General features: G+C 36.2%; 2 protein-coding genes across 2 annotated transcripts; one reads left to right on the top strand and one right to left on the bottom strand.

The window, feature by feature from the left end:
• Positions 1-429: 429 nt before the first annotated feature.
• Positions 430-6,148, top strand: LOC113754411 (pectin acetylesterase 12-like). The gene is made up of 12 exons (XM_027298820.1): positions 430-983; positions 2,015-2,097; positions 2,575-2,704; positions 2,834-2,907; positions 3,396-3,482; positions 3,570-3,694; positions 3,805-3,865; positions 4,400-4,453; positions 4,556-4,633; positions 4,740-4,845; positions 4,934-5,079; positions 5,777-6,148. The coding sequence occupies exons 1-12, from the start codon at positions 764-766 to the stop codon at positions 5,882-5,884; spliced, it is 1,272 nt and encodes a 423-aa protein (XP_027154621.1). The 5' UTR covers positions 430-763; the 3' UTR covers positions 5,885-6,148.
• Positions 6,149-11,947: 5,799 nt separating this feature from the next.
• LOC113762514 (transcription factor MYB61-like) lies at positions 11,948-13,809 on the bottom strand. The gene is made up of 3 exons (XM_027305996.1): positions 13,577-13,809; positions 13,339-13,468; positions 11,948-13,241 (listed from the first exon to the last, which is right to left on the bottom strand). Exons 1-3 carry the CDS (start codon positions 13,707-13,709, stop codon positions 12,128-12,130), a joined length of 1,377 nt encoding a protein of 458 aa, XP_027161797.1. The 5' UTR covers positions 13,710-13,809; the 3' UTR covers positions 11,948-12,127.
• Between the last annotated feature and the right edge of the window lie 7,355 nt (positions 13,810-21,164).

Genomic DNA, 21,164 nt, shown 5'->3' with positions numbered 1-21,164 from the left:
GGTAATAAAATAACGTACAGGTATTCCTTTTCACTTCAAACAAGGAAATTCCATAAAGTCATATTTCTCCAATAGACATTTAATAATAATAACAACTAAATTTATAAGTTAGGTCCAATTTCACTCTCAGTCTTCTTGTCTGGGGGGCCAAATTATAAGGTATCATAATTTTCAAGTATTTAATTGAAATTTTTGGCCACCTCAAATGGGCAAAGATGAAATTAAAAAACCTTCCCTAAATATTCTTGTCTTCACCTTACACTCCTAGAACATCAAAAAATTATTCTCATGCACAAATAGTTAAAAACTTTTTTCTAGCCCCACAAAACATATCTCCACTGCTCACTCCCCTATACATAGTCATTCTTCCTTAGATCCTTGCAGGCATATCTCCACTGCTCAACACCCCCCCCCCCCCCCCACCACCAACCAAAAGCCCCCACAGCACATACCAAATCTCTGTCCTCCCGTCCCTTCTCCCCACCTCCCCTGTCCTGGAAGGTGGAAAATTTTACTATAAACTATCTTCTTATTCTTTCCTTGTAAAAAGATTGTCAAAATCTTTTCCCATTACATGACACATTTGTCATTGTGATTGGTACATAAATTTCGACATTTAGAGCTCCAAATTGTAAAGCAAAGTAGCAAAAAAAAAAGCACACAAGTTTGCTAAAACCATTTCTTTAAATTTATTTATTTTACAAGATTTGGGTAGTGCAGAAAACGAAAAAAGAAAGAGTTTTAGAGCTTGAGAGTTAGAGCCATGGGGAATCAGCAGCTCATGGGATTGTGGGGTGTGGTGATATTTGTTGTTGGGCTTGGTTTTAGCGGGTGGGGTGTAGAAAGTTTTGAATTTGATGAGCTGTTTTACAACAGAACTGAGAATTTATCATCATTCCTGGAGTCTGGCTATGGTTATGCTGCTCCTAAGCCTCTCATGGTTGGCCTTACCCTTATTCGAGGAGCTGCTGCTCAAGGGGCTGGTACAAGTTTCCTTGTTATGGTTTTTTTTTCCTTTCTTAGATTATGTTTTTATCTTTGCTTCTCTGGTTTGGAAGTCTTAATTGAGTATAAAGCACGAAACTTTACTGTTTTTACATTTAAATATGTCCTTATTCATACTTGTGATGGATTGATTGTTGGTTTTTTTCCTCAAGCATATATGCTATAAGCTGAAATTGATTAATGCAATAATGCATTCTTATTATTCTTTTCCCAGTTAGGATTTTTCTTTTTGGGTAAGTAGATATGTTTTCTAGATCTCCGACTTTGCTATTATCTGCTAGATTATCCATCTTAAGTCAGGTTATTGTAATGTGATTCTTTCTTTCCAGATTATTGGTCTCAAAATCTGTTTTCATTTGTTATTTTTGTTATTATTGGTCTCAAAATCTGTTTTTCCTTTGTTGATCATGATTTTCCACTTGTTTTGGCTCGAAAGTTAGTAAAGTGACATGATGAAGAGGTTTTTGTCTTCTTGTTTATTTATTACTATTACCATGACGCATTTCAAGATACGAGTCTCGGGTAGTAGATGAGATGATGGTGACTGGTGGCTGGTGACTGGTGAGCAGATAGATGTCATTATTCACATCAATTTTTCTGTTGTTGGACTATACGTATTCATTTTGAACACGTTTCGTAATTTCTTGAAATTTGATTTTGGGCTGTTTTCATAAACAGTGGGCGATTATGTGTGTTTGGCCAGAATATTATTTGAAATAATTACTGTAGTACTTTTTGTGATGTGATATATGTGAGATAAAAAAGTAATTGAGAATATAACAAGGTGGATTAAAAAATGTGTTTATGATACAAACGAAATATTATTGATTCAGCAATCCAAACACAAATTTGAAGATTAAAACTCTTTACCATTGGAAATATATTGTAAATTTATTACTGAAACTGAGGTTCAGTTTTGGAGAATGTGTTGAGGCACTTCTTGAGAAGAGGTAATTTGTAGCAGTAGCGATGTGACTGGGAAGAATTTTCTTGTATTTCACTCTTGCAGTGTGCTTGGATGGAACGCTACCCGGTTATCACATTCATCGCGGATTTGGATCAGGGGCAAACAGTTGGCTTATTCAATTGGAGGTTCGTCAGACATCTTATTATTTAGATACAGTAATGGATTCCTAAAAATGTTAAAATTTCAGGTCTATAAATGTTTATTTCTGTTGATTTTGTTTGTCTCAATGACAAATAATTATCAGCCTAAAATAGACTCCATCAGGTTGTGCGGCATCTTCTGTTTTCTAAACTAGACTAATGCTTCAATTGTGTTTTTTCCAACTGTTTTACTCTCTCCATCTTCTTCCCAGTTACAGGAATTATCCAAAATATTGTGATACCCATTTTCAGTTACAATTATTTAGTGTTCTGCAGCAAGCTAGGGGTGTATAAATGTACACTCTTCTTTCACTCAAAAATACAAGAGGAGCAAATTCTTTGTTATTATTCTTTAGATGTTATCTGGGATCTTGGATGCTTAGTTGCTTGTATGCTGCAATACTCCCGGCATGTTGACACTGTTGTTAGACCACATTCTGAATTTTCAAGATTTTGTGGCAGGGTGGAGGATGGTGCAACTCCATTAGATCATGTGTTTACAGGAAAACAACAAGACGTGGATCTTCAACACATATGGAAAAGCAGATACCTTTTACAGGAATACTCAGCAATAAACCAGAAGAAAATCCAGGTTTTCATCCAAAATTTTGCACGAGATATACTTACTGCTTTGTATTCTCTACTATGTTTCTTTGCCCTTGCTTTACATTCCATGGATTAAATGTTGTTGCTTGGTTCTTACTAATTGGTTCATTTGCAGACTTTTTTAATTGGAACAGAATAAAGGTTCGTTATTGCGATGGAGCTTCTTTCGCAGGGGAAGGTGAAGATAAGGTGGGTGATCGCATGTTTGTCTTCAATTTTTTTTTCTTCGATATTGCTACATGTGCGGACTACTCAAGTAAACCAATGAACTAGAACAAAAAACTAAGTTTTGAAATTGCACAGACGTACTTGGTATTCCCACTAAGACTTGCTTTCTGCTAATCATTTTCTAATGCCTAAAGTACCTAAAATGTTTGCCTTGGACTTCCTTTACAAGCAATGTTCACCCTGTATTTCATTACTATGAGCTTGCTGACTAACCAGAGAGAGGAGTTCGTTAACCACTGCTATTGAAGGCACCTTGTGTGTTTGACTTGGAGAATTGCTTGCATAGTTGATTTTAAGCCAAATGAAGTTTACACCCCTTTTGGGGCTTTTCATGCTACATGGTTTAAACATTCTTCTTGTGACAGGAATCGTGTAATCATTCTTCAGTTTTTGTGACAAGTGGGTGGAAGTTCGTAATTTATACAAGTAACAATCTTATCTTCATTCAGGTTGCACAGCTGCAGTTTAGAGGGCAACGAATTTGGCATGCTGCAATGGAAGATTTGATGTCAAAGGGAATGCACTCTGCTGACAGGGTATTGGTTTGGAATGTTATCTTATTGCACATTCCTTTCTGATATCCTATGGTCTTCTATATTTTCTAATTCTTAGTTATGTTTCAGGCCCTTCTTTCAGGATGCTCTGCTGGTGGTCTAGCTTCTATATTGCACTGTGATGAATTCCGTGAGTTGTTTCCATCAAGTACTAAAGTGAAGTGCCTGAGCGATGCTGGATTGTTTATGGATTCGTAATGTCAAATTTCTTGATTCACTCTTTTCTTGTGTCGAAGTTCCATTTTCTCATCTCTGCAGCTATTAGGTTTTCTTAAATTCTTTATTGGATATTGTGTTTTTGTAGGATTGATGTATCTGGTGGGCACAGCATGAGGAACTTCTTTGCTGGCGTGGTTAACTTGCAGGTATTTTTGAAATGAAACATTTCTTGATCATTTCCTTTAAGACTAGCATCTTAAGAAAGTTTCATTCTTCTTATGCTTCTGGTAGAATATTGAACATTTTCACAGTTTCTTGTTTGCAATACCTGTTGTAATGTTTAATAGAAGTTGTTAGGGCTACATATCTGTTTCTACCATCCTTGAGGAGATAATTTTGGTTAAAGCTTTCGAAGAGGATGGTTGGTAGAAACGTGGAACATTACTGTTTGTTTGGAGGGACTTATATGTATCTTATTTTGCACAAGTCAAAAGTTAAATTCAAATTGGTTGTAAAACACATTAAGCTGAGTCAAAAAATTTTGCATGCATAAGTTGAGTGATGAAAAAAAGAAGGCTGTCGACTTTTCAGACTCTGCATCTTTGTGGCAAGTTTCTGTGAAAATAACTCCAACAAACATAAAACATCAGGAACAAGTCCTGTTTAGATCACACACTGAAGTTATGTTCTTGGTTTCATTGTTAAACTGACTCAGCTAATGGTCTTCCGTTTATTGCCAGGGTGTTGCCAAGAACCTGCCAAGTACGTGTACTAGATATCGGGATCCAACTTCAGTAAGTCTTTTTCATCTTTACTGCCACAATTGTGGCAATGCTGTTATACTAGAGAATTTTCATGTTTCCAAGTTCACAGTTGATTTTCATTTTCTTTTTCAGTGCTTCTTCCCTCAGAACCTGATTGACAACGTAAAAACTCCTCTTTTTATTCTTAATGCTGCCTATGATTCATGGCAGGTAATGTAACCTCTGTCATGAGTATTTCTTGTGCTAGGTGCAGATTTTTCTGAATGATGGGAATGAGAAATTAATTATTTGGCATTCTCATTTTTTTTTTATTCAGGTCCAGGCTAGCTTAGCTCCTCCTGCAGCTGATCCTCATGGAACTTGGCATGACTGTAAACTGAACCATGCAAAATGTTCTGCTTCACAGATCCGATTCCTGCAAGGTAACCTCTGTCAACTGAGTTACCGAAGCTGCTTTAGATGCTTTGGAGATGCAGGGTTGAATACTAATTCAATGTTCTTTGTTAGCAGCTTTTAGGATTCGTATGCTAAATTCCGTGAGAAGCTTTGCAATGTCCGGACAAAATGGGTTGTTCATAAATTCCTGCTTTGCTCACTGCCAATCAGAGAGGCAGGATACATGGTTTGCAGATGACTCTCCTGCTATCAGCAACAAGGTATGCTATTGGCTACTAACTTTTTAGGTCTCATTATGGCATCCACTTTTTTGACTCATTTGCTGCGATGAAAATGCTTGCATTAGACCGAAGTCGCATTTTGGAATGACTTGGATAAGATAACAATAGCACGTGTCATACTCAATGTCTGTATTAACCGACTTTAAGGTTAAGTATAGCAGAGAGAAAAGATGAACATGCGAATGATAACTTGGTGAAATTGAATCACATTTGTGTAGTCCAATGAAAATATTTGCAAGAATGGCTTAATTTCATAGTGATGACTCTCCAGAAGATTAATTCTAATCCGATTGTGATACTTACAGTTGAATCTGAAAATCAGGAACCATGAGATGAAACTTATTATCCAAATGTAACACTAGGGCAGCAATTTTGAATACGCTACAGTATCTATGAACATGGGGTGACGAGTTTCCTCGGTTAAATCAGGAGTCATATTGATGATTTTATTGCTGGTTCATGGGAAGTAGGAGATTGGGCTCATAGACTTCTCTGTCTTGCTTAGCTAATTACTTTGCATACATTACATGCTCCATGATTTTCATATCCACGTACGTCTGCAGTATCTTTTACCTTTTCACTTTTCCTCTGACTGAGATCTGTTGTGGGCATTACCGTTCTTGTTTAGTAAAAATTTTAAAAGGGTCTTGTTCAACTGATGCTCTAAATCATGCAGGGCATTGCACTTGCTGTTGGAGATTGGTATTTTGATCGGACAGGCATCAAGGCTATCGACTGTGCATATCCATGTGATAAAACATGTCACAACCTGGTTTTCAAATAGGCCAGATGCTCGCTTATTGAGATTATCAAATTAGTTCAATTGATATAATCATCTTGGTGAGAAATTTCACCTCCCATTTATTAGTTACAGCCTTAGATTTGTGTATGGCCATGTAGACAATAAAGATACCAATAGGTGAGTAAGTTACAAGGGTGGATGTACTTCACACTTACTCGCACAGGAAATGAAATGAGAGACAAGATTTACTTGTTTCACATGAATTGGCTAAATGCAAGTAATATTTGGGGGTTCATTTCTGCATTAGTTTTCCCTGGATTTTCACTTTTCATGAGGATCCAATAGGTTCCGGCTTCGCCACTTTCTTGGTCTGGCATCCTTCCTTTAATCTCCATATCAATCAGCAGTTTACTGTGAGTAGCTCTTATTTTGCTTAAACAGGCTTACTTTAGGATGGTAATGAAGAACACAAGAGGGGGATTCAACAGGGCATCACCATTATGCAGTAACTGTGCCTGCTGACAGTTTTGATGCAACGAACTGTAGTCTCTTGTCGATTTTGAATTGGGATTACAAATGCATGTTTTGAAGCTGGAATCCAATCAAAATTCTATGTTTGATAAAATCTTAATATGCCATGACATGATGTCAAATCCAATTTTTTTTTTCTAGAATTACTAATTGTCAACGAGTTTATCCTTTTGAGACAGAAAAAGTCCCTAAAAAATACTATGTACTAATATCTGACACCCATGATCAAATAGCAAATGACAGTTTGGCAGAGGTTCTGCCTCAAGTTTAACGTTGAGGTTTCTAGAACTATTTTTTTTTTTTTTCAGCAACGGTAATTTTTGTATTGATAGACAAAAGGATACACACTTATATGAGCAAAGGCTCAAGAAACAACTATACACAAGTGTTAGACACACTGAGGATTGATCCATTCCTCATCCTGAAATATGCCTAAGGCATAACCACTAATCAGTTCACCTCTGGAGTCTAATCTCCTATCTAAACAAAAGGAGCATTTCAGAAATAAAGCTCTTAAATTGTTAATATCATCGGCCAAAGTAGCTCTTAAATTGTTAATAAAGCTCTTAAAAGGAGGTTTCTAGAACTATTTATCAGTTGATTCTCTACCTTTGACTCTTTTAAATTACTCAAGACAATCAATACTCTAATGCCCAATTAGCAGTAACGCCAAAAGAATCAATGAATACTCCACAAGAGCAATTCATCATTAGGGATTATAAATTTTACCCTTTAAGGAATAGTAGTGATTTTGTATTTCTTAGTACTGAAAACTTTTCAATACAATTTTACAGTATTGGAAACACCATTTTTTTTTTTTTTAACCCTGAAAACACCTAGTGTGTTTGGATTGCACCTTATTTACATACACTGACTCACTTGCATTATCAACACTTAAACAATTGCAGAAATAAGATAATACACTATTTTAGATTGGTAGCCGTACTGTGGTTTCGAGGCAATATCAGACAGTGGGGTACTCATTTTTTTAGGTCCCATTCTAGAATGCCCTTCTCTATATTTAAAAAGAAACTTGCTGCTTCAATCTTGTATGTGGTTTATTATGAATTGGGAGGAAGAAGACCCGACTTAATAGCAGTATTATCTGACGGAGGAGGATAAGTAAAGCCAGCAAGCCAAGTTGAGTGGTTGCAGAAGACTGCACGATTTGGACTTTCGTAAATCAGAATTGATTAAATGAATTTTCTACAAGCATTTTTTTTTTAAAGAAATTAGTACTAGGAGGAAAGGAGATACAAGCAAACTACAGAAGAGCGGGATTCCATGTTTGATTGATGGTTTTTGGCATCTAAAATTCATTAATTGGAAGGAATAATGCACAAGAAAGGTAGGGTCTCCTAAGTCATGTCTGTTATCTTGATTCTGATTAGAAATTGTGAGATGAAGTATTCATTCACTCCATTATTTTTTGCTAATAATGGTACAACTCTGTAGTTTTTAATGTCATTGCTACTGTATAATGTCTAATTTCATATTACAACTTGTGCAGGTAAACCCTGGAAAAACGTAGTTGAAAAAATGGAAGAGAAGATTGTCGCAATCTTCGGTTTACATGAGCAAATCAATATGGAATCAGACAGGATTTTGTTCCTACGCAAATTACAGCCTTTTTTTTTTTTGGCAGCAAAATTTGTAATAAACCTCTTGGGTTGTAGCAGCCATTAGAGCAAATAGCATGCAGGGGTCCAGTTTATGGCTTTTTATTTGGAGAAACTAAGGAAAGTCCCACAGCTTAGGACAGAAAGAAACCTTTTCACTGCAATAGTTTCCCATTACCGAAATGTTTCTAGGACTAAGATATGTACGCCAACGAGGCATTATTGTGCAGGGCCTAAATATTAACGCCGGCAGCCTCAAATTCGCCGCATTTAGTCAATTACATCAAGACGTCATTGCATATAAATTCTTCCAGTTTCTTGAATAGTTGGAGTTAAAAAAGTGGAATGAAAAGTAAAAAGATTCAAGACGTGATGGCACAGGATAGAGTAGGGCGAGCTATAATTCCTGTTTCCCTCAGATCCCGGATTACTTGACTAATTAATTTTGTACTTCTTTTTTTGACCTTCCAACCATGTTGACATCTTTTTCACGACAACTGTTGGATCAAGATTCGAATCCTGAATCTGACATTCTTGAGAGAATTCTAAGAGCCCTCTCTAGTCATAAAATACTAGTACATCCTCAATTATATGCAAAAAATAACTCAACTAATTAATCTTGTATCAAATAAGAATGGATTGAGTAGTACAGAGATCGTTCTCAATTACGAGACCAGGATTTGAATCTTCAACCCAACAATGGAAGAATTCTAATAGTAATAGATAATTAATTTTTTAGGTGGCACAGAACAAATTACTATTACCAGAGTCAACCTTTAAGGTCGATCCATCCAACATTCCTGTTCACAATTTTGATGCCTAGTGTCCGTACATGACTTTTCTCTATGTATGACCTACCCTTATCCCAAGACGTCTTTTCTTTGCCAAATGCAAAATGAGACATTTACAGATAACGTGCAATTTAATTTCAGTTGTCCATAATTGTCGAGACAACGATCAACTTCTTCACCCAAAAAAAAAAAAAAAGAAAAGAAAAAATCTTAAGCAGACATTTCATTGATTTATCACTAATTTGACACATTCATTCTTTGTTATAAGTTGGTCCGGGCACCATGAAATTTTTACATTGTGAAAATGAGCACCTCTTTTTCTTGATGACTTCAATGGCTAGCAATTGCTGCATCTTTATGTAATTAAGAATTCTTCTCCTCAGCAGACTGGCTGTATATGCTTCGCATGTTAGTTTGTTTGTCATCCAGAATGGAATATCAAAATGATAAAATATGCAAGAATTTAATCACCTCCATCATCATTGCGACGGTCTCCACCATTATTGTCACTATCATTTTCATTTTTTTTCCCCTTCATGCCTTACGTTCTTTACTCATCCACAGCTTATCAATCATATGATTCCTTTTGTGTTTTATTTAACTTTATCTGAAGAAAAATATTGCATTTGAAAAGTTCAATCCTGAGTTTTCAAAACAGAACTTGCATTCACTTTGTTGCCATCTCATCTCATGATCCCTCTTCAAGAATCCCATTTCAATTTTATAAAATTTTTTTTGTTTCCTTCTGTCTTAAAAGAACTGTGGGTCCAAAATAGAAGGGCTCAATAATTTGGTTCACATGCATTCATAGCTGCAACAAGTATATACAATTACATAGCTCCGTATGGTTGCAAGAAAGAAGAAGATACCGCCAATGAGACATATATATTGAATTAACACAGGAGGGGGCTACCTATTTGTGTGTGCACGTGGGCACACACGAAGGTGACTGTGGCTCATTACCCCACCATACATACATAGTTTCATGTGTGGTTTCATTCATGATTTTCGATGGGGCTTTCCTGATTCTTCAAATCCTGGGCTTCCATGGCTGAAATTTTCTCTGAATTATTTGGTAGTTCCCCCGGTAGATGTTCCAAGATTAAATTGTCTGCTAGTCATGTACTTTTGGATCAGGGGCCTTATGGATTCAGGCCTCCAATTCATTAGAAATAATTGCATTGATGAAGTGTGGGTGGACGCCACGCCGAAGCTTCAATCAGGGTTCTGTTATGTGTATAAATGCAGCATCAAAATAAAATTTGTTGAGAAAAATTTATCAGACGATATGATGTAGCTGATCTTGGTCACAAATTATTGAAAGTTTTAAAAGTTAGAATAAAAAACTTCACCGTCACCTTTGACTAATTTAATTAATTACCCTGCTCATGAAAGTTAGAATAGAAAGATTTTCGACTAAATTAATGGCCGTGCTCGCCTCTTGAGGGAGGATTCAGGCGGCTTATCCGTGTGCTTTTCCTCAAGTAAGAGTAGCACAGCAGGAGTTGTAACTTTCTAAAGAGGAAAAGGGGCCTGGGATGGGAATGTAGGATGGTCCCCTGCAATGCATGCTGCAGTCCACTTCAGAAAACGGGAGTTCGAATTGATTTGCTTTCAGGAATGGTGAAAATGAAAGATGGACTCCACAGTCCACACTATGTACACATCTCGGTGTAAACCAATAATTCTAACCAACCAGTATGAGGGAGACGGAGATAAGATCGCTTGAGCTTTAGTGGGAAAAGGGTAATAAACCACAATAGCCAAAAGTTGGGAGCTTCTGTTCAATGAGAACTAGGAAATGTGAGCACTCTCTCCTTGATAGAAATGTAACCCTCGTTAGGCTGGCAGCGCCCTCTCCTTCTCTTTTGCCCATTTTTCGATTCTGTCACGTTCTTTGCTTCCAAGAAAAGATGGAATTTTTCCTTTCCACTCCCTTATCTTCCTGAAATATCAGCATCAAGTTGTGTCATCAAGGGTCCCCTCTTCATGTGTACCTCCCAGAAGTAGTAAAGGTTTAGACCCCTATAGGACATGTCAATCAGTATCCGTATTAATAGAATTGCATTCCGGTTATGGCCTCTTTTGAGCTCCTACGCAACCAATAATACATTACCTTCTAAAATAGTCCTTGAATACTTGAAGTGTCTCCCCACACCACACTTCCACAAGTACCTCATCAGAGTCCAGTTCACACCTCTTCAAAATTGTGGTTTGCAAATAATTTACGATATGAATTTGTCAGCTCCTTGCATTGGATTGGATATATAAATATATATATATATATATATTGAATTGGAAATTCTTGAAAAGCTGATGACCGATTCTCGAGTCACATTTAGTACCCTATGAAAAGTATAATTGGACGTGGAACTTATGGCTTTTATAAGGTTGAAAGTCGTTTTCCTTTTATATGTATATATTGACTAACAGTAGTTTGACAGCTCTTTACGCTGTGGGGTTTCTCTTTCCAGCTTTCTATAGGAAAGTGCCATCTTTTCTTGCATCCCAACCTATCAAATTCACATTTCTTCTTCCAAGTAGGCTGTTTTAGGTGGAAAATCAGAGGCAGACAATATAATTTCTTGCCTTCAAAACAACCCATCCAGCCCACATAGGGAGGAGAAGTGACTTAAAGACTGTAAAAAAGTGGAAACCATCCCCATCTGCAGGAGACAACCGTAGCCTCATAGACAACCAATTAATGGAAAAAAATGAGGGGTACCTTGAATCTTGCGTTAGAGAAAAGCATTTATGCCCCTTCTTTCTTTCAGCCATAGTACCTTATCATAAAGGGCCAATACTGAAAGAGATATCTATCTATGTAGCCGTACTAGATAAATAGTACTACTAGTTACTAATGTCAAAAAAGCCATGAAGGAACAACTTCTCAGAAAACCCAAAAGGATTTAGGTAAGCATGTCATCAGAGATAGTCACTATCTTGGAAAGAATAATTTTTTTTTTCTTTTAAGGTCGAATAGGAGAATTAACAAGAAGTGGTTACAACGGTTAAAACTGAAAAGAAATAGGAAAGCCATTGATTGTTGTTTTAACAGACAGAATAATTATTGTTTGACAGACAAAATTACAACCTGTAATTCCAAATTAAAATAATAAAGCACGGAATAAGAGGGTAATTAAAAATAATTAACAAAAAAAAAAAAAGAGAAGAAGACTTGTTCTAGAATCAAGAACTCATACACAGAAGATGAAGATGAACAGGCATAAATTTGCTTTTCCTATGATTGTATAGACCTATTTACAGAATAAGAATAGAGAGGACTGGACTCTATAGCGCACACCTGTTTTAATTAGTAGCTCCTCCAAAATTGAATTGGGAAGCTAAGAAAATTGACCAAAAGCAGCAGGAAGTCTTTGGAAATGCTTATTATATAGTTCAGCAACAGCCTGAATTGTCGGTTGCTGCTGATGGTGGTGGTTCTGAAGCCAACTTGTCGTAGTACTCACTGATCCTTCGGGCGCTGTAAAACTTATCCCTGATTTTGTCTCGGCACTGTAAATATCTTGCGCCGTTTGATTTTGAATTGTTGCAGCAGCACTATTACTGAGTAAAAATGGGGCCTGAAGATATTCAGTCCACTTAATATCTTCCGTGTCGCCTACCGATGAGTGGATATGGACTATATCTTTCTCAGCTTTTCCACAATCAGCCGCTCCCCAGGAAAAGCCATTGTTGTCGAAGAATGAACAGTTGCTTTGCAATTCAATACTACTGCTGCTTGCATTGCTGGTGCTACCATTGTTAGCACTGATTGCGCAAGCATCCCAGCTCGGGAATTTGTTCACATTAAAATTCCCCAGTGAATTATTTTCTGATGGAAGGCTAATGGATGGCTTCATACGTGCCGAAGGCGCGCTCATAATCGAATTTGACATGGCAGAATTGAACTGATCAGAAACCATTTCAGCAGACCTGGAGGTTGTTAAATTGAAGAAGGAAGGAGCATTTGGATTCATGGAAAGCCCAATGTTCGTCGATGATCCGTAATTCAACTGTTGAAAAGAGAAATAGTCCTGCAAGTCAGGAGGCTTGGAACTGGAGTTGGAGCTTTCATGACTTGTAAGAAACCTATTCAAGAAGAACTCATGGGTCGGTGGGGGTGTTGTTGTCATATTATTACAGTTGCTTTCTATTAACGGATAGCGGTCCACAGTCACAGCTGAAGATGGCTTTGGCTTTTCTACGGCCATTTTCTGTTCAGAACTCTCAGCAGCAGCTTCACCATAATTCAGTTGATCATTTGATCCTTCGGATGTTTTCTCATTATTTTTGCTTGTTGCTGATCCTTTCTCTTCATTTTCAGCCTCAGGGATCGGCTGGTGAGTGTTGGGGTCAATACCTCTTTGCCTAAGCTTTTTCTTGATTGAAGAATTCCAAAGATTCTTGATTTCATTATCAGTTCTTCCAGGTAACTTCGCCGCTATCTGGGACCATCTGAACAAAGCACAAAAAAGGCCATTGAATATAATAAAGTGGGAATATAGTCCTCAGACCAATGCATGGTAATAATGCAGAAGACAAATAAAATTACCTGTTGCCAAGAACTGCATGCAATTCAATTATCAAATTCTCCTCCTCTAAAGAAAATGTCCCTCTTTTCAAATCAGGCCTCAAGTAGTTGATCCACCTTAACCTGCAGCTCTTCCCACATCTTTGAAGTCCTGCAAAGTTATCCCCAAAAAGAGATTTTTTTAAAAAAAATCAGCAAACAGTGCATTTCTCTTTTGCATTTGTACAAATGAAATCCGGTGGGAGACGACCGCCCATACCTGCAAGTTTAGGAACTGAGCTCCAACAGCCATGGCCGTATTTGGTTATGTGTTTTATGAGTTTTTCATCTTCTTCAGGAGACCACAGGCCTTTCCTTAGCTTCTGCTTATAGCAACAAGAATGCCTTCCCATATTTAGTGTAACTTTAGCAGTAATATTGCTGGAGGGAGAAGGGGGGAAGGGGTTGGAGAGAGTTGTTTGTTTTGGATGATGAAAAAAAAAAAGAGGCCTAGAAAACGAAATGGTAGCCTGGTCGGGAATCAAATTGAAAGGGAGGAGCCTTAAAAAGGAGGTCACATTCAGGCTTTCAGAAGCAAATTTTAAGATTACAGTATATTGATTTAAAAAAATTCATTTTGGCTTAATTTTCTACAAACGTGAAATGGAGCTCCAATATATGTGACTTGCATATGTCTCATCACTTTGGTTTGCAAAATTAATGACTTTGACAGCACTTGTGGGGTATAGACAGATAATTATTGGGTGGAAAAGAATGAATTCATGATATAAACTTGTGTAATTAATTGACTAAACAGATGCCTAATCAGTAATTAAAAGTATTTGATGGTACAAGTTCACATATTTGAAACAAGCTGTCATATTGACACATCTGACTTTTTATAGTATACAATGAGAACCCTTTTGAGTTTGTTTCATCTTTCAAGTAACCACTCTTTTCAACCAAATTTTTGCCAAGATTCTGACTGACAAAAGAAGTCACAAAGCATTGAAAGGGTTGTATGTTCATGGAGATAAGAAAACCCCAAGATTAGTTAAAGCTTTCTATTATGGTAATCTGCAACACGTTAATGATCTCAAATGCCTTCCACAGAAGATATTCTCTTGTCTTTCATGTTTGACAATCCACAAAGAAAAACAATTGATACTTCTGTTTCCTTTTCTTTAACAATTTCTACGCCAGTTGGCTTTTGAAATTTACACCAATTTTCCCTTCTCTTGATTATCTAGAGTCAGTAATTTTAGTGAAACACAAATATTGCCCTCGCGAAGTAAGAATTGGGATATGAAAAAAAACAGATGCTTGGAATACATTTCGAAAATCTTTTTAGAGGATGACCACAACATTTTTCTTAGGAGTGCATGCGAATATCTTCTTTTTCTGACCAAAGATGTAAAAGTTTCAAAATCTTGAAGAGCAAGTGCCTTTCGCTGCCCCTATATGTCTCCCATGACTATAACGGCCGGAAAAGTGTAATTTTTTTGTTTCAAAATAAAAAAAGAAACCAGAACGACTACTTAGTTTATACCCTTAAATATAGAGGTGGAGAAGGTATCTTGTGTTCTTGAAAAATGCTCTTAAGTCTACCAACTCCCTAAATCATTTTATCTGCTTAGAAAGAATCAAAGGGATTATAGATTAATAAGAAACAACTCTGCAATCCATGATTGATTATGGAATTTTTTTAATTGGGAAGGATTATTTTTTTTGGCAATGAGGAAAATTTTCTTCTCTGTCACTAATCATGTGTAGACTAATTAATTTACACGTATAAGCACAGCCGACAATCTCAATAATGTAGTTCTGTCTTCTTTTGAGTAGAGAGAATATATTACTCGAACCTTAGAATACAGACAAAATAAAGTTAATACTATATTTCAAGAACCGGCGCCCACACCCCCCCCCCCCCGCCCCCAAAAAAATAAAAAACCTCCCTTTAATTGAGAGGATAATTGGGTTATATTCCAAAAGTGCGTTTTCTCAGAAAATTATGAATCAGAAGGGCAGAAATAAATTGGATACACCCTCTCTTACCTCTCTTATTTTGGTGGAAAAATGAATCGATAGACTAGTATCTTTCTTCTTCTAGGCAATGTAGTTTTGGTTCATTGAGTAATTATCGTGGGAGCTATTTAATTGTTACAGGAAATCATTTCTAGTTTCATCGGAATATTTCTGAATAAGCATTGAATAATTTGCATCTAAACTAGGTAAAAAGCTCAAATCTCAATACGGATTTTAGCTTCAATTCATGTGTGGGCTTCTTTAAAATTTTTGAAAGATATGTGTCTTTGCGAGTTCTTCAAATGCTCTAGAGATTTGGTTAGCAACTTTAGGGGCACATAGACAAAGAAGTCTCGCACATTTAGTTCATCTTTGGTGGAAAACATGAATAATAGTAGTTGATTCGTTCACTAATTAAAATCTTCTTGTTCCAAAAGAGATATGATACTAAATTTTAGTCTCAATTGTACATAAAAGATTGGTTTTGATACAAGTGTGAAAGATTGTTGGTACATCTGTATAAACCAAATTTCTTGTAACTATTAATGGGAAATTCTTCTTGTTGTGAAGTTCGGGTTGCATAGGTATACAAGTCATACGCTGTAAATGCAGGTATGCATGTGGTGACCCCAATATCATTACCTTTATAGGCAGTAATAAGTATCATTTTCCCTCAGATGTAGCTTGTAAACTGAACTGTGAAGGAATACGCATACAGTGGTTCTAATCTCTGCCGACTATGGGACCATCTCTCATATTTGGGGTCAGCACTAGTAGGAAAAGGCAGCCTCTTTCTCAATTGTTCTGTAGTTTGGCTTTGGAATTTTGTCCTAGTCAAATTTATCAATTATTAACCAATTAAAAAAATGCAGCATAAGGGTCCCAAAAAAAAAAAAGCTAAAACTGTTTTACACAAAAACTTTCTAGTTTTATAGTTTTATTAGTCTTTGGAATAAGCCATGGTGAAATTTCGGGGCCAGTTACTTAACAAAAGAAAAAGAAACAAACTAAGGAACCCGTCGGTGGTTTTCTCTTTTGAAAGGATTAACTTTTTATATACAAATGTTGTAATGGTTTTTTTACACTAACAATTATGGATGTATATGGCATATATATATATATATATATATATATGTTTAGAATTTCACATTTGAATTCATGTTATGTACTATTATCTAAATCTATAAGTATATAAAAAAAAATTCGTACATCGACGGTGTATAGAAATCTTTCTCATTTTGAAAAGCTTTATCCATAGTTTTTAGTATCTTTGCATAATGTTTCACTATAATTGTTTATCAAATCCATTGTATGGCCCCCATCCATTTTTGGCTAACGAAAGTTACTTTTACATCCTTGAGTTGACAATCTCGCTTAATTTGTTCATTAGTTTTTCAATTAGAACTTACCTTACCTCCTTTCATTTTTTTTACTTTTACCTTTTTCCCAATCTTTTAGTTTACCTTTTTTGTGGTCTACATGTTAGACTTACTGCCTATCTTAGTAGCAAATCTTGCTCGAAAATGTAGTTTGATTTTCATGGCCCAGGCTAGCATCAAATCCCTTAGGCAAGAGTTTTAAGTTATAGTCAGCCATGTTGCCCACTGGCGGGCCATCTTTTATTAGCCACTTGGTTTAGAGCCAAATTTAACGTAATTACTAAAACAAAATAAAAGTGCAAAAATCATATTAAATGTGTAAATGAAGTAGAAAACTTCTGGGCAAAAACTTATCGAACCTGGCCTGTTCGATGTTTAGCAGCTAATTACTGGTTTAAATAATCCCTAATTTTGAATATAAACTCAAGTAGGCTCTAGGGCAGACACTAACAGGCGATCAAACAGCTGAAATTGACCGACCTAGTCCAGGTTTAACACAACAATAATTTTCGGGTTGTGAGTCTTAGCTGCTAGCTAATGGTTAGACTTGTCGATACATCTTGATCTTGATTTGTCGTTACCAATTTTAATGACGCTTAATCTTTATTGATTGTATGCCTTCATTTTATAGGCTACAAGCAATTCATGGAAACTTTGTATTGTTTCTTTTTTCTTGTTTATGTTCCTCGGTCTCCTATGCGGAAGTTACGTCTCTAAAGGGTTTATCAAAGAATCTCTAGTAAGTATTTCTTTTTTCTTTTTTGCTCCTATTGTCAAGGATCTAAATTATTTGTTTTCTTTTGGTCAGACATGGAGCTTGATTCTTAAGTTTGAATGCAGCCCTTGTTGATATTCTTGGTTCCAATCAATACAAATAAATAATCATAAGTGATTCCTTGTTTATTGAATCTTTCTGTTTAGGCTAGGCTTGTCTCCTTGCTACAAAATTATGAAGGTTCATGGAGGCTTGACCTTAGCCATGTCCTAATTAGAACATCCCATCAAAAAGAAACGAATATTAATTTCTGTGACCCCATAAGGAGATACATGTAATCTCCACACCTCATCATGAACTCGTGAGTCTATCTCCATAGGAGATGTATGAGCTGTTTCTTCAAGTCAACTATGGATACCAATACATGCATGATTTTATATTCTCTGTCTCTTTCTTTTTTTTATTTATTTTATTTACTTCCACAAGGTAAAATACTGCCATGATTTGCTCTGCTGCGATGTACCTCAGTTTCTGTATCGTATAGTATATGTGTTTGTACAGACATTTATCAGTAGAAGAACATTCCAGTATGTTTTTGTTGATTGGAAGCCAAGTTAACAATCAAAGGAGGATTCTTACAATACATAGTTAATTGAATTGCAACAACATTTAGGAAGGCATTTTTGTATGGTTAAGATACTGTCATGCCAGAATTTCTGGCAGTGAATGTCTTTCTGCCTTTCAATCATACTGTCCGAGACTTGAAATAAACTTGATTATGACTCAAAACTTTTGTTAAAAGGAAATGCACCATATATATTCTTGATACTGACACCTGCCCAAGTACAAGGAATTGAAGGAAAGGGACCTCCTAATCCGTTCTTGAGGGGAAGGCATGCCTTCATTTTTATTGTTTTAGTGGCAAAGTAACATTGAATTATGTCCAAGAAAATGATTCATCCATCCACGTTTGTCAATCCTAATTAACCTCAACTCTTGAAAACCTCTTAATTTGTTCTCATCTCAAACTTCAAAGTCGCATAATGTGTTTAGGTGTTAAGATTTTTGTTAATTTTTGACTCATCTACACAAACTCCATCCAATAGAATATCCGATAAACCCTCCTGATTAAAACCTGTAAATTTATGTATATGATCACAAGTGCACTGAGTAACAAACTTTAGCAAATTTGATCCGCGTGTGAATGCTCCAAAAGAAGCTTGCTTACGATTAGAATTGCTCATCACTGTGCAGTTGCTTTCAACACCGGCAACATTATACTACTAATCAGAAGGTCTTAGAGACATTAATTGGTGGCAACAGGATGCTTCTGGGAATGGTCCAATCCAAGAACTAATTTGTATTGTTAGCTAATGTGTGCATTATTTCTAATGCAAGTTGCTGAGCTGGGATTTCTTTAGGGTTGGATGCATGTTATCACAGGAGACTAAATGCTATTAGGCCTGTGGTCCCTATGCTTATCTGCAGCCAGAGAACAGGATCTCAAATTTATCCTCACAATTAATGGAGACTGCATAGAAAACCCACAAAAAAAAAAAAAGAAAGAAAGAAAGAAAGAGAAAAGGGTGTGTGACTTTGTGAGGCTTTGTACAAGAACATGTGGTACTGCTTCATGTCGGTGCCATCTCTAAGTTAACTTATGATAGAAACAAGAAGAAGCCATTTAAGGAGAGAGCCACTTCTGAAGAGATATGGGGTTGCCTGTTCTTTTAGGTTTATGGTCTCCTAAGTGGTACATCTGATAGTATCAGATATGGTTCGCACCTATAATTGGACAAGTATTTTCCATCTTCAATACAAGCATATATACATCTTGAGAAGCTTGAAATTAAGTATTGTTTGCTCAGATTTGCAGCAATCTTTTTTTGGGACTTGTCATTCATAACATTTAATTTCAACCACACAAATGCTTCTTCTTTGTGTAGAGGAACCTTTGAATATACTACAATCAGCAGCTTTTGTAGCTAGGGTAAAAATCCCAATTCAGAAAATCCTTTTGTGTCTTGAATTTCGCGATTTTACACAGCTTCTTGAATATATGGTGTCAGACATTGTACAGAATCAATCCGTAAGACTTGTTTTTGCCTAACATTGTTCCCTTTTACTCAGAAGAAAAATCTTAAAAGCAATGGGTTTATAGAGATTGGTTTGGAACTTTATTTTGAGGAAATAATCATTATACCCAGCGAACATGTCCTTTCATGTTGTGGCCACGAAAATTATTGATGAACTTCCAACTGGCCATAAAAGCAACCCACAATCAAGAAGTCAATCTTTCTGCGATGACCGAAGTATAGCTGTACTATGTACGAGAATAGAAACGGTTCCATCGATGATGCATTCTTATCCACAAAACGAGGCCTCAGTGCAACAGTTTTGGCTCATCTAAACTCTTGTCTCGAGATTGAAACTTTGAATCAAGTGGCCAATATTGCAAGGACTATAGTCGATCATTCATGCCATTATTTTTAGGCAAGAGAAGACGGACAAAACTGAATTGCAGTACCACCTTTGATTCGGTTCATCTCATGTGGTACTCGAACTTTTGATTCTCGTATCTTCCCAATTAGCAAGCTTTGGACAGTTTTGGCCTATAAGGTCTGGATGAAGGGCATGGACGTACAACCGTCCCTAATTATTCAAGGTCCAAAATGTGTCAAGAAGACACAAGCTATAAATATAATGATTGGAGAAAGTTACGTAACTCAGATGCGATTGACATATACAAACTCACATAAGCAATAACTCAAGATTAACATATACAGGCTCAAACAAGCAGTAACTCAATATAACACCTACGTTACAGAATTATATAAGCAGCTTGTCGTGAACATTATGTTGTGTTCAACCAAAGCTGCACTGTTCAAGAATGATTGTTCTAATAACTATTTTTACCCTCCTCCCATAGAGTCTACAACTTAAAAGCATTATGATAGCCTCTTTTTTTCTTTTTTTTCTTTTTTTGGTATAAGTGAGAGGTTTTGAATTTAGGATTTCGTACTTATAATCTCTCTTACCTTACCATCCAATCCAACTTTTCCCCAGGCATTACAATAGCTTTACTAAGAAATGCTTAAAACAATGTTTAATTAGAAATAAGTTATATACAATCGGCACATAATTGTGAATTCAGAAGCTGAATTCATTATTTTTGTTGGTTTGCTTTTCCCACTAGCAAAAGAGATATGTATCAAGTCTTCAGAAAAAATGAAGCTAGCAAATGGAGCCAGATGATTTTTGTGCTGGTGGAGTTGGTTATACATTTGAAACAAAGAATTTGTACACGCCCTAATAAATATATATTTTTGCATAGCAAAATCTCAGACAAACCTTTTTCAGATTGCTGGCTTCGGAGTATAATCATATCTCCACCAATAAACCTTGGAAACAGTTGAAACTGTTAAGCGTAAATTTTTTACGAGACCAACCCAAAAGCGAATATATATTCTTAATTTGTTCATTTTAGGGATGACAGCGGATAGGATAAAACTCGATACCCGTTGGTACTCGACTCAATGGTTAATTTGATTAGATGATTGCTTGTTAATGCGTTAGGGTTTGGTATGAGAATTCTAAAAATTCGATACCCAATGTACCTTAACTTTATATTCTAGTAAAATATAACTTTAATCCAACTCTTTACACAACCCTGCATAAAAATGTTGAATTTCTATCATACAGGTACTATGACTCTACCAGAGTTTAAAATTTAATATAGTATGTTAATT

This window comes from Coffea eugenioides, chromosome 2 (assembly GCF_003713205.1).
Source record: "Coffea eugenioides isolate CCC68of chromosome 2, Ceug_1.0, whole genome shotgun sequence".
Classification (NCBI taxonomy): domain Eukaryota; kingdom Viridiplantae; phylum Streptophyta; class Magnoliopsida; order Gentianales; family Rubiaceae; genus Coffea; species Coffea eugenioides.
Note: the sequence above shows the minus strand (reverse complement) of the source record. Positions and strands in the feature narration are given on the sequence as shown.